The sequence below is a fragment of the Thalassophryne amazonica genome, chromosome 4, assembly GCF_902500255.1.
Source record: "Thalassophryne amazonica chromosome 4, fThaAma1.1, whole genome shotgun sequence".
In the NCBI taxonomy this organism is placed as follows: Eukaryota; Metazoa; Chordata; class Actinopteri; order Batrachoidiformes; family Batrachoididae; genus Thalassophryne; species Thalassophryne amazonica.
The window spans coordinates 23,664,684-23,677,142 of NC_047106.1; the positions used below are offsets into that span (position 1 = coordinate 23,664,684).

The 12,459-nt window shown below is 39.3% G+C and overlaps 1 protein-coding gene across 1 annotated transcript; it reads right to left on the reverse strand.

Annotated features, from left to right (window-relative positions):
- Positions 1-486: 486 nt before the first annotated feature.
- tmem160 (transmembrane protein 160) lies at positions 487-12,111 on the reverse strand. The gene is made up of 4 exons (XM_034169252.1): positions 11,839-12,111; positions 8,255-8,279; positions 3,541-3,633; positions 487-2,585 (listed from the first exon to the last, which is right to left on the reverse strand). The coding sequence occupies exons 1-4, from the start codon at positions 12,043-12,045 to the stop codon at positions 2,269-2,271; spliced, it is 642 nt and encodes a 213-aa protein (XP_034025143.1). The 5' UTR covers positions 12,046-12,111; the 3' UTR covers positions 487-2,268.
- Between the last annotated feature and the right edge of the window lie 348 nt (positions 12,112-12,459).

Below are 12,459 nucleotides of genomic sequence, written 5' to 3' on the forward strand. Positions count from 1 at the left end.
CACCCGTATATGACAAGCAGGTCTCTGAGGTCCTTGGACCAGAACCTGCTGGTTGTACCAAGGTCAAGGCTGAAGACCAAAGGAGACTGTGCATTTGAAGTCGTGGTACCCAAACTGTGGAATGCACTGCCACTATGTTCCGTGGACTCTGTTGGAACTTAGGAGAAGCTCAAGACCTATTTGTACAGACTTGCTTTTAACTAGTTTTATGGTATTGCTGTTTTTAGTTTCTGTATTTTTATTTCTGTGTTCTTAAATTCTTGTACAGCACTTTGTGATTTTATCTTGAAAGGTGCTATACAAATAAACTTTACTTACTTCCAGGGGCAGTAGTTTGAAAACATGTGAAGTAAAACTTTTATAAAATCTTGTGTCAGTCTTCTCAGTGTGCCTGCAAGGAATGTGGGGGAAAAATAATAAGAGCAAGGCTGTGAACCAGTTCGTGGAACGAAAACCAGAAACTTTTGGTATTTTGCTATGAATGAAAACGAAACCAGAAACTATATTTTTTTATGTTCCAGAACATAACCATTTATTTAAAATAATGGTAACCGGTTAATACCGTTATTTATTTCATTCTTGAAAGGCTTCTGTTTACAGTGAACCAATGAGGATGTCAGACTCCTTTAATGCTTCACACGCAAACAGTGGCAGAAATGCACCATGTTGGTTTGCAAAGTGCCAATAAACTTGACAGAAGAAGAAGACCTGGTGAGGTTCACCTCTGATATTTATTTTGGGTGTTGTTTGCAGGACAAAGCCCCGTCGTCCTCTGTTTCATGCTGAGAAATGCACCTGGAGCAGACGAGCATCAACGGACTTCTTTGAAAACACTGTATTTATTCAGGTCATTATTATGCTTTTTTTTGTCTTGGTGGATCAAATGGGATTTACTTTCATTGCAAGCAGAAAGCTGGCGGGAATATAGTTCAGCTTTTAAAAATATAACGCAATGCTAAAATACCCTCGGTCGTATGAGCATAAAACTAGAAAACAGAATGTGAACTTTTGACATCTTAAAATAGGTCAAGGTTAGCCATCTTTGAACTTGTCCAATGTCTGCGTCCCAAGAATGTTCCCTGTGAATTTGAAGACCCTGACCGTAATAGGACGCAAGGCCTTCGCAATACCCGATGGCTATAATAAGTTATTTTTCTTGTTGACAGGACAAAGCACTGGAGTTCTCTGGTTCAGGCGGAGAAGTGCACCTGGAGCAGACAAAACAATGAGGGACTTCTTTAAAAATGCTGTGTTTCTTCAGTAATTTTCAAGATAAGGAATTAAAGTATTTCCCAGACATCGTCTTTCAAAACAAGAGCATCTTATTGTCAGGCTGTGATGATGAATCCAATTGAAATGACATAACAGGTCAGATTAATACTTTATATTTACTCAGTGTGTGTGGTTTTAGGAAGTGGCTATTCGTATGTAGCGCAGCGTTGTTATAGTTAGGGGTTATTGTTATGGTCGTGTGAGGACTGTAGCTTTTGCTGCTGAGCCAGATGGCTCGGTCCATGTAAGCTTGTGTGACATAATTTGTATCTTTCAGATGTTAGAAAAAAATGTCTATTGATGCAGGCTGTATTTTATTCTATAGACCGTTGCTAACGGCAAAGTTAACAAGCTAGCCTATGCTGATGCACTGCTCAGCCTGACTGGAGCTAGCTAACTATTTCTTACTTATTTCTTTTTGCATGTTAGCTTATCCATCAAACACTGAAGTTGATATCCAAGACCATATCGGGTTAACCACAATATTTACCTCATTTGGTGTAAACGGGGAGAACATGCCACACTTTGATAATTGTCTGCAAGTGGTAAATTTCTCCCCGTAATTTAAAGACGTACAGAGGAAGACAAGAAGTGAAGTCGGTACCAAGTCATTGCAAGCAGAAAACATAATTAGTAATAAATTAAGGACCCCGCCTCTCTCCAAATGGCTGCTAGGATAGGCTCCACCCCCTATGACCCTTAACTGGAAAAAGCAGGTTTATAAAATGGCAAAGTTTCTGGTTGTCGCTCCTTGAACCAGTTCAAAGCTTAGGTTTACCAGTGACAAATATTTTGGCCTGTACAATTCTTAAATTATTAAAGATTCTCAGCATATAAAAGTTATTGTAACCTTGAAAATAAACTTTACACCTGTAGAGAAGAAGTTTGCATTTATGGGAGACTCACTGCACCAACATATGAACGCATGCAGGCCTGCTAACACAATTCACCCTGTCACAAAGCAGTTCACGCTCTCCGTCCGTCCCACGGTGAAGGCTACTTGTCTTTGCCTCGTCCATTACTGTCTTCAGCATCACTGTGTCCATTGTCATGGGAGCCGCCGTAACGCCGGCGTTCTCGTCTCTCTCGGCATTCTTCACACTCTTCGTTATCCTCGTGGATGATCTCGACCTCCAGCCGGCCGATGTAGAGCGACACGGCGCACAACCAGAAGAGGGCGACGCTGCTCACCACCGCGCCGTGGAGTAGCAACGCCGGCACAGACAGCAGCATCATTCTCCGCAAGGCAAACAGGCTGGTGAGGTAAGTAGCGCCGCCGAATGACACGCACACGCCTCCGAGGATGAAGAAGGCTGAAGACAAACAGAGTGACACGATGTTACTGCAGAACCAATATTTAATCACCAAATTGACTTTTTACATAAGGCACAGCATTTGTTAAAAAAAGCAAAGCTCAGTTTTGTAAATAGAAATTCAATAAATTTTTAAAGAAATTACTCAATCTCATATTAAAGAACAATAATGAAACTATTCCCTCATGCTGTGAGCAATTTCTAGAACGCAATACAATGTTCTGCCCATTTATTACCATCGATTAACTTATTTTTAAGCTTAACACACTGATTATTTACCTTTATAAAATGTTTTTTACAGAAGTCCATTTGATGTTCTCAAAGCTCAGGACATCTTTAAATTATTTATGATAACCAAACAGTACAAATCCAAATTAATTAATTTAGACAGTTAGTATAAACCGGCTAGAAAATATTTTATTCCACTTTACTATGAGTTTAGACCTGGTTGAGAACAAAAAGCTTGTGAGTGCATTAAAACCCATTTAAAGACATGTTAAACCAGTTTCCTGTCTGTTTTAGTCACGCAGTGTTAGATTCCTTTCCTACAGCTGTTGCAGGCTGACGAACAAAAGAGAATTCATACCGCCGTCGAGGAAGCTGGATGTTTAAAATGATTAACTAATTACTTCAAAAAGGTATTTATATTTCTGTCCATTGATTATTTGAATAAATGGTGTAGTTGTTATTTCATGGCCACCCTATAATTTTTAAAACAGTCAGTAGATTTCATTTTTATTGATTGAAAACATTTAATCATTTATTAACTGTTACTTGACTATTTTAACTCGGATGTGTCGGCTGTGTTCCTGTCATAGAGCAGAGCTCAGGATGGCTATATGTTGGCTTGAAGGCCTACACACACACACACACACACACACACACACACACACACACACACACACACACACACACACACACACACACACACACACACACACACACACGTTTGTACCGTATCCTGCTTCTCGGCCCACTTCACTCTGGACAAAAGCGATGACTCCGACTCCAGTGGCCAGCAGACCATTCCTGAACCACGAGAGGAATCCTGCCAACAAAGACAGAAACATCACAGCCGTGCAGGTGGCCTGTACTTTCTAAGATGGCAGTGAGTGAGGAAATGGCTCAGTAGCTAAATACGAGGGCTGTCAATAAAGTTACGGTCCTTTTTATTTTTTTCAAAAACTATATGGATTTCATTCATATGTTTTTACGTCAGACATGCTTGAACCCTCGTGCGCGTGCGTGAGTTTTTCCACGCCTGTCGGTGACGTCATTCGCCTGTGAGCACTCCTTGTGGGAGGAGTCGTCCAGCCCCTCGTCGGAATTCCTTTGTCTGAGAAGTTGCTGAGAGACTGGCGCGTTGTTTGATCAAAATTTTTTCTAAACCTGTGAGACACATCGAAGTGGACACGGTTCGAAAAATTAAGCTGGCTTTCAGTGAAAATTTTAACGGCTGATGAGAGATTTTGAGGTGATTCTGTCGCTTTAAGGACTTTTCACGGTGCGAGACGTCGCGCTGCGCTCTCAGGCGGCGTCATCAGCCTGTTCAAGCTGAAAACATCCACATTTCAGGCTCTATTGATCCAGGACGTCGTGAGAGAACAGAGAAGTTTCAGAAGAAGTCGGTTTCAGCATTTTATCCGGATATTCCACTGTCTCACAGGTTTAGAAAAAATTCTGATCAAACAACGCGCCAGTCTCTCAGCAACTTCTCAGACAAAGGAATTCCGACGAGGGGCTGGACGACTCCTCCCACAAGGAGTGCTCACAGGCGAATGACGTCACCGACAGGCGTGGAAAAACTCACGCATGCGCACGAGGGTTCAAGCATGTCTGACGTAAAAACATATGAATGAAATCCATATAGTTTTTGAAAAAAATAAAAAGGACCGTAACTTTATTGACAGCCCTCGTATATTAATGAGCCCATCCTGTCCAATTTAAGAGCCTTTTTTTTTTTTTTAAAGGATGAGGCAGGCTGTGATTTAAGCGGACTCAGATTTCAACAAAACCTGGCTCAGAGATGGAACCTACCAAGAAACGAACTTTCCCAAAATTTTTCGACCAAAAACCAAATGGTGACCTTGCCAGGGGTCATTAATGTTCAAGGCAAAAATACACAAAAACTGATATTTCATTAAATTCTCATCTTTCAAGTGAGGTAACATTCAGCGCCATCAAGTCCCAAAGCCAGTTTAACTATCAAATGACTTATGGAGGCAAACTCTTTCATCTTACATACGTATTAGGTTGGGGGATCGATGGCAATGAATATAGGGAGCACTCAAAGTCTGGTCATTTGGGTTCAAATTGGCTGTATTTAAAGGCCCATAATCCTCTACGCCATCAAGACCCCAAACAGATTTCAATGTTATCAACAAATGCAGGCCCTACTCTATCAAGTGCAACTGAAAAAACATTGGGGTCTTGATGGTGCTGGCCACCAGGGGGCGCCAAAGTACTTGACTTGTCCAATTTTGAGGAAGTTTAGTGCCACTTGGTGGACCGTGCATCAGCCTTTTTTAACAAAATTTGCAGGAGTGGATAAACTAACATCTCTACTTTATACAACCCCAATTCCAATGAAGTTGGGACATTGTGTGAAATGTAAATAAAAACAGAATACAATGATTTGCAAATCCTCTTCAACCTATATTCAATTGAATAAACCACAAAGACAAGATATTTAATGTTCAAACTGATAAACTTTATTGTTTTTGTGCAAATATTTGCTCATTTTGAAATGGATGCCTGCAACACGTTTCAAAAAAGCTGGGACAGTGGTATGTTTACCACTGTATTACATCATTTTTCCTTCTAACAACACTCAATAAGCGTTTGGGAACTGAGGACACTAATTGTGTCATGATTAGATATAAAGGAGCACCCCCAAAAAGCTCAGCCGTTCACAAGCAAAAATGGAGCGAGGATCACCACTTTATGAACAACTGCGTGAAAAAATAGCCCATCTGTTTAAGAACAATGTTTCTCAACATTCAATTGCAGGGAATTTAGGGATTCCATCATCTACTGTCCATAATATAATCAGAAGATTCAGAGAATCTGGAGAACTTTCTACACGTAAGCAGCAAGGCCGAAAGCCAACTTTGAATGCCTGGTATTACCTTGAATATTATGAACATACTTTGGGACAAATCTTGAGAAAATTCACTCCCAAAGTCAATCAGGCTGACAGGTACAAACAATATATACATTAATAATTAACTAAGTACCGTACATATCAACTACAGATGGCAAGTTATGAATTTTACAAACTTGGAACATGTTGCAGTTTCATATTTCTTGTCAGCAGAATAACCAACAGTTCTGTTGGGGAAATAAATGATCATTATTTATACCAATCACCCTACCAGTAATTATCTACCAAAACTTGTCAGCTTTTTTTTACAAGTATACATAAATTTGTAACTATTTTCTGAGAATTTACTGATGTGCCTTTTAAATGAGGAAAAAGTGATTTAAAGTATTCTAATGATGCAAACAATGCTGACAAATTGTACAATTTACAAAATTGTAACTTAATCAATAAGCAGTGTTTAATGAAAATCAAATGGAATAGTTATGATAAATGAAATTATATTTCATGAGAGCAGGTGCGTTTTCTCTGTTAGGTACCTTTATTCAGAACACAAACACATCCCTCGCAATATGGGCGCCAACTTTCCATCAGTCAGCGAATGCAACGAATGCACCCTGTCGTGCTAGTCTCAGAATGGTAAAGTATTTTTAGAAACCAGGGGTCTCATCTGTCAAAATTTAGTAGAAAGTCTTCAAATCTCACTTCTAAAGTTTAGAATATTTTCAGTGACTGAATGAGAACACGACTACTTAAACATGAAGCAATAAGGACGCACTGTTGCTGTATACTTAGTTTCTATTGGCGATTTTAATCTTATGCATTAACACTGACAGTACGCTGGTGTGCTCAGCTACCTGCTCGTCACTCCACCCACTCCCACCTCCTGCCACGGTGTCGCCACCCGTCACCCTGCTGACAGCCTCAAACCCCGTCCTGTCAAGAAACGCCTCAATCACACTTTTTCCCGATATATCCTCTTTATTTTATACACACACACACACACACACACACACACACACACACACACACACACACACACACACACACACACACACACACACACACACACACACACACACACACACACACAACACACCTCTCGTCTCACTCGCCTGCCTTTGTTCTTTGTCTTCAAGAATCTGTTTATTCTTTGTTTAAGGGAACATGTAACTGTCTCACCACCACTGCACCGGTTTGTACAGATTAAGAATCAAGACATGATGATGTAATAAGTCTGTTTCAAACACACAGTTCAAAGAAGCAGGTGATTAATAGCCTGGCAGTCAACTGGCAGATGTTGTGGCAGCGCACATGGGGTTCTCGTTTTGTGTGTGAGTGAGTGTGTGCACAAAAAGATCTGGAGGAAAAAGGTAAATAAATAAATAAAGGTCACATGTCAAAGGGAAACATTTTTGGCCCAATGCTTAAATTTAAATGTAGGGGTAGAATAATACCAAATGATCGACTACTGAAGTAACTGCCACCCATATTCATAAATCAATCCTTTAAAATAATGAAAAAGACCAAATTTTCTGATTTCTGCTTCTTAAATGAGAGTATTTTCTGGTTTCTTTGCTGCTTTTGTTCCTTCTCCCAGGTAACAGACTGAATATCTTTGGGTTGTGGATAAAATAAGACATTTAATGACGTTATCTTGGCCTGCTGGAAACACCGGTCGACCCCGTTCACCATTTAATGAACCAAACAACTAATTAAAATCAAGAAAGTATCTGACAGATTAACTCATTATGAAAATGATCGTTAGCTGCAATACAGAAGACAGACAGAATGGCTATTTCAAGGAACATGTAAAGATGCGCTACGGTTTCTCTTAAACATTTATGTAAACCTGTATAACCGTTCTACTGGTCAAACCTGCAACCACAAAACCACAACTGTAACTCCAACATTGGAGCCAATGTGGATCACACATTGTGGATAAAGTAACTACATTTTGTACAGAACTGATTAAATATCAAGCTGAAAGAGAATCATATTTTATATAATCACAGATTCACAAAGAATGAATTTGTGTAAAAGAAATGTGTCCTAAGTGTTGCTCTCTGATTGTTCCTTCTAGTTTAATTATGTCTTCAGTGAAAATGTCAGACATTCAGTTTTGAGCTTCTCAAATGCATTTTCTTTTTTAAATATATCTGAATGAATGAATGAACTTTATTGTCATTTCACACAAATATAACTCAATTTCAGTCACCTCCTCTCATTTACTGAAAAGTTCAGTAAATAAAAACAAAAACTAATTAAATGACAGAATCTGGCATTAGAAATACAAAACAGTATTTATATAAAAATACTGCACATAATGCGACATCCCACTCTAAGATTGGGCTGCATGTCTGGGTTTTTGACGGACATCTGGAGAAATCACAGACTTCAAGAATACTGTAAAATGTATTGCCCTTTTTGTTTTCCAACAGTATTTATGTAATTGTTGGATTTTCAATTATGTATTTATTTGGTTGCAGAAAGAAGCAACAAGAAAATGTGAGGATTACAGCACACAGAGCTGACGTTAGGTTTCAAGTGGAAAATTTAGTCAAGTTACCTGTTTCATGAGACTTTCTCAGCATCTGAAAAATAAGAAAAATGTTATTTACATCTTACACCAACTAAATGAATAGTTACTTATTTAACAGAATGGACTTGCCAGCAAATCCGCTGAAACAACCCAAACTATAATACATCTAAAACTATATATGTCTGCTTCATAACTTTAGCAATTTACACCATGAGTCTGTCATTTTTTAGCCACACATTGGTGTTAGGCTTTGGAAACTCCATTAAATTTTATAGGCGATCTGAATCCAGATCCGAATTTCAGTTTGTAGACTTTTAAGTATTACATCAAAACTACTTCACAGATACGACATCACGATGTAAAACCAAGGTCAGAAAGACACTATTTTGTTTCAGCTTGGGAATTAAATATCAGATTACAGCATCTTGATCAGTCGGACTATTCTGAATCAATATGCAATTACCGCACTGTGTTGTGGAATCTGGTTCCACGTAAAGTCTGGGTCATGATGTGAATAACATATCTGCTATTCTGAGTCCTTGTCAACCCTTGGTGGACATCAGAAATCTCTGATTGCTCTTTGTATTAAAGAATGCAAGGCTCCAGATGGTTAACAACGGTCACTAATGTGACAAATGTTTAAATTTTGTGACCGTTTTTTATTTCCTCTGGTTGCCAATGGCCACTGGATGAACATGAGGGGGAAAAAAGCGGCCATACGTTTTGCCGTATCGCGCGTCCATAAACTCCTTTAAATTTCCCATTCCATATCCCGAGGTTGTTCTTTAACAGTGCAGCATGTGACATTATACCATGGTCAGTGAGAATTCCATGTCTAACTGGCGTGCATTATTTTCGTGTATACGCACACGTAGTTTGGCGAGATAAGTCACTGTAATTTCACTCTGGCCTGGTCCTCACCATAGCAACGTGCAAATCAGTTGGCGCAGATCAGCTGTGTTTCGACAGGTGAATGACAGAAACGCGATAAAACATGGATTTCCAAGTCAATTTTTATATTTTTGGCTAAAATAAAATGTTTGAGGAATGGGAAGAGGAGAGCAAAAGCAACGGCGTAAAGATTTAACATCGGATGAACTGGACAAGACTGAAGACGGGAAAGAAGACAGAACAGTTGCCAAGGATGAAAATATCTTGAGACTGGCATAAAATAGTCCCAAATATTTACGCATTTTTATCAAGTTCTGTTAACTTAAATAAATATTTGTGTGTTAGCTCACTGTGTGGGACCATGGTATAAGGTGATTAAACAACTCGAAGCCGTGCATTATACAGTATGAATGCACTTCACGGAGTAACACCGCTTCGTGTAGTGGTGTTTCAGACTCCGCCTTGTGCATTCAAATCGTATAATGCACAGCTTCTCATTGTTTAAGCCTTACTTATAGTTTGGCTCCTAAAAATTAGATTTGGCTCGTGTTAAAGTTTCTACTATCTCTTCTTACCTCTGCCAAGGAGGTAATGTATTCACGACCATTTGTCTGTTTGTTCACCTGTTCACGGGATAACTCAAAAAGTTATCAAGGAATTTCAATGAATTTTGGTGAGAAGAGAGAAAATGTTCTGGAAAATAAATGCTTCAACTTTGGAGGTGATCCAGAATATATTCTGGAACTGAGATTCAAAATAATGTTTGGCAACATAGAAACTTTTAATTCAAAAACTTGAGGGGATGTTGATGAAATTCTCTGAGCAGATGGATAACGTCCAAGAAAATAAGGGACTTTATTTTGAGTTTGATCCAGAACAATAATAATAATAATAATAATGAACTTGGATAACTGTTTGTGAGCAGATGAATAATATCCTTGGAAATAATTTATGTAATTTTTGAGTCGAACCACAGTATATTCTGGATGTGGAATCCAGAAGAATGTTAGATGTAATAACACTCAACTCAAGAAGTTATTAAATTAATAAAGAACTTTTTTGGCATTAAATTCACCATTTTGAGTCTTCTTTTTTAATTCTTTGATTTCAGTTTCTTAAAGTTTTTTTTTCTTCAACTTCTTTTTTTTGCTCGGGGTCACCAAAGCAGTTCAGATATGGATCTGCATATGTTTACTTTCGCACAAGGTTTACACCAGAAGCCTTTCCTGCTGCAACTCCACATTGCACAGGTGGCATTGAACCAGGAACCTTCTGTTCTGAAAGCAAGTGAGTGCACCGACCACACAACCCCCTGATTTCAGCTTCATAAATGTGAATATTTTCCGGTTTATTTTGCTCTCATTTTTATTCCAACCTGGCATCTTTGGGCTGTGGGCAAAGCAAGACGTTTGATGGGTTAATTTCAGGCTCTGGATAAGGCTGATCAACATGTTTCACAATTTTTTTTACATTTTATGCATCTGTCGACTAAATAATTGACCAGTTAATCAATTATAAAAATCATTAGTTAATCATTAGTTGCAGCCGTACTTGATATTTGGAGTATCCAAATTCCAACAAATTAAATGAGATTTTCCTCCTAAATCATTTAAGCAACTTCTCAGTTTATGAAATTGAAAAAAAAAAAATTATAATGATGGAGCAGCGCAGTCTTTTGAACCCCTGCGATATCACGGGATTTGACCACTTCTGGGGACAGCCTGCCATTGCACAACACAAACACAGCATCACTTCACACTGAAAGATGGTGTACTGTTTTGTTTTTGGCTGCAGTCAACAAAGCTGTTGTGAAAAGTACAGTTTTTTTCAGTTCCCCATGGAGAATGGAAGACGAGGCAAATGGGAGAGGTTGTGACGGCAAGTTTTTGCAAGATTTAATGTGAATAATGATAATGGGGTTGTACCCGAAAGTACAATTGCTGCATCATATGCTCTTTCATTTAACTCCTTTATCACCCACCCTTAAATGAGACTACGGTGCCCAATAATCTTGGTAAACTGGGGTAGCACAATGACTTAGTGGTTAGCAATGTTGCCTCACAGGAAGAAGGTCATGGGTTCGATTCCCACCTGTGGTCTTTCTATGTGGAGTTTGCATGTTCTCCCCGTGTTTGCGTGGGTTCCCTCTGGGTGCTCCTGGTTCCTCCCAAATCCAAAGACATGCAGGATAGGTGGATTGGAAACTTTAAATTGTCTGTACCCCACCTCACGCCCTATTGCTGCTGGGATAGGCTCCAGCACCCCGCCATGAACCGTAACGGGAGTAAGCAGTTATAGAAAATGGATGATGGATTTTGGCGAACTGAGTGATCAAACCCTGTGACTAAAGGCAACCCAGTTTAAATTTCAAATAAGGAAGAAATTTTAATTTTGCTATCAAAAACAAAGATATAATATTATAAAAAGGTGTAAATTACAATTTTACGTTAAGCTTTAAATTTTCACATGCCTGTAACTTTTGCACAATATTGCATTTACGTGTTTTTAAAGCATGTTTTGCATAAATTACTGACGCTTTCAACAGTCCATATGGACTTAAAAAGAAACAAAATTACATATGTCATATTTCTTTGTAATAAACAAAAATAAGATTTAGTCAGAAGTAGTTGTGGAGACTTTAAAAGAGCAAAAAGTGAGGTTGTTTTTGTTTTTTTGTTTTGTTTTTAGAGTGCAGGAAGCAATTCCCGGGATGTACCTACCAGTGCGTCCGCCTTATCGAGCTCCGTCAGCGGGTACTGCTGCTGCTCGGACCCGCGGCTCTTCCCCCACGGGCCTTTGTCTCCGACCCGCTGCCGGGCCGAGCCGTGCAGTCTCCTCAGCGGAGGCCGGACGAGCTTCAGCAGCCGGACGAAGTAAGAGCCGGTCTGCGGCAGCTGCCTCCTGACGAACAGGCTGACGAAGGCCATGATGGAAACAAAAGCACAACACGACCCCTGCGTGAACCCTCGCACACAGCCAACGACAAGCCGCCGAGAGGCCGTCTTAAGGCGAGCTGAAAAGAAGCAGCGCCGCCCAGTGGCTGAACTAAAATAGTTCCGGGAATGTTCCACATTTCAGCCACACGGTGGCGGTATAATACCACCTTATTGTTTTTGAGGCGGTCGCAGAGCTGGGGAAAAAAAATGCAACACAAATTTACATAACTTTAAAAAAAAAACATTTTGTTTAAAATGCATGTTAAATCGTTGACATTGTGTCAGTGTCCTGTTCAAATGCGGTGTTGATCATTTAAATTAAAATGCCTTTTCATTCCACAGAGAATTTGCTATTTTCTTTTCCAAATGATTTCATTAATGGGAACTCAAACACACACACACACA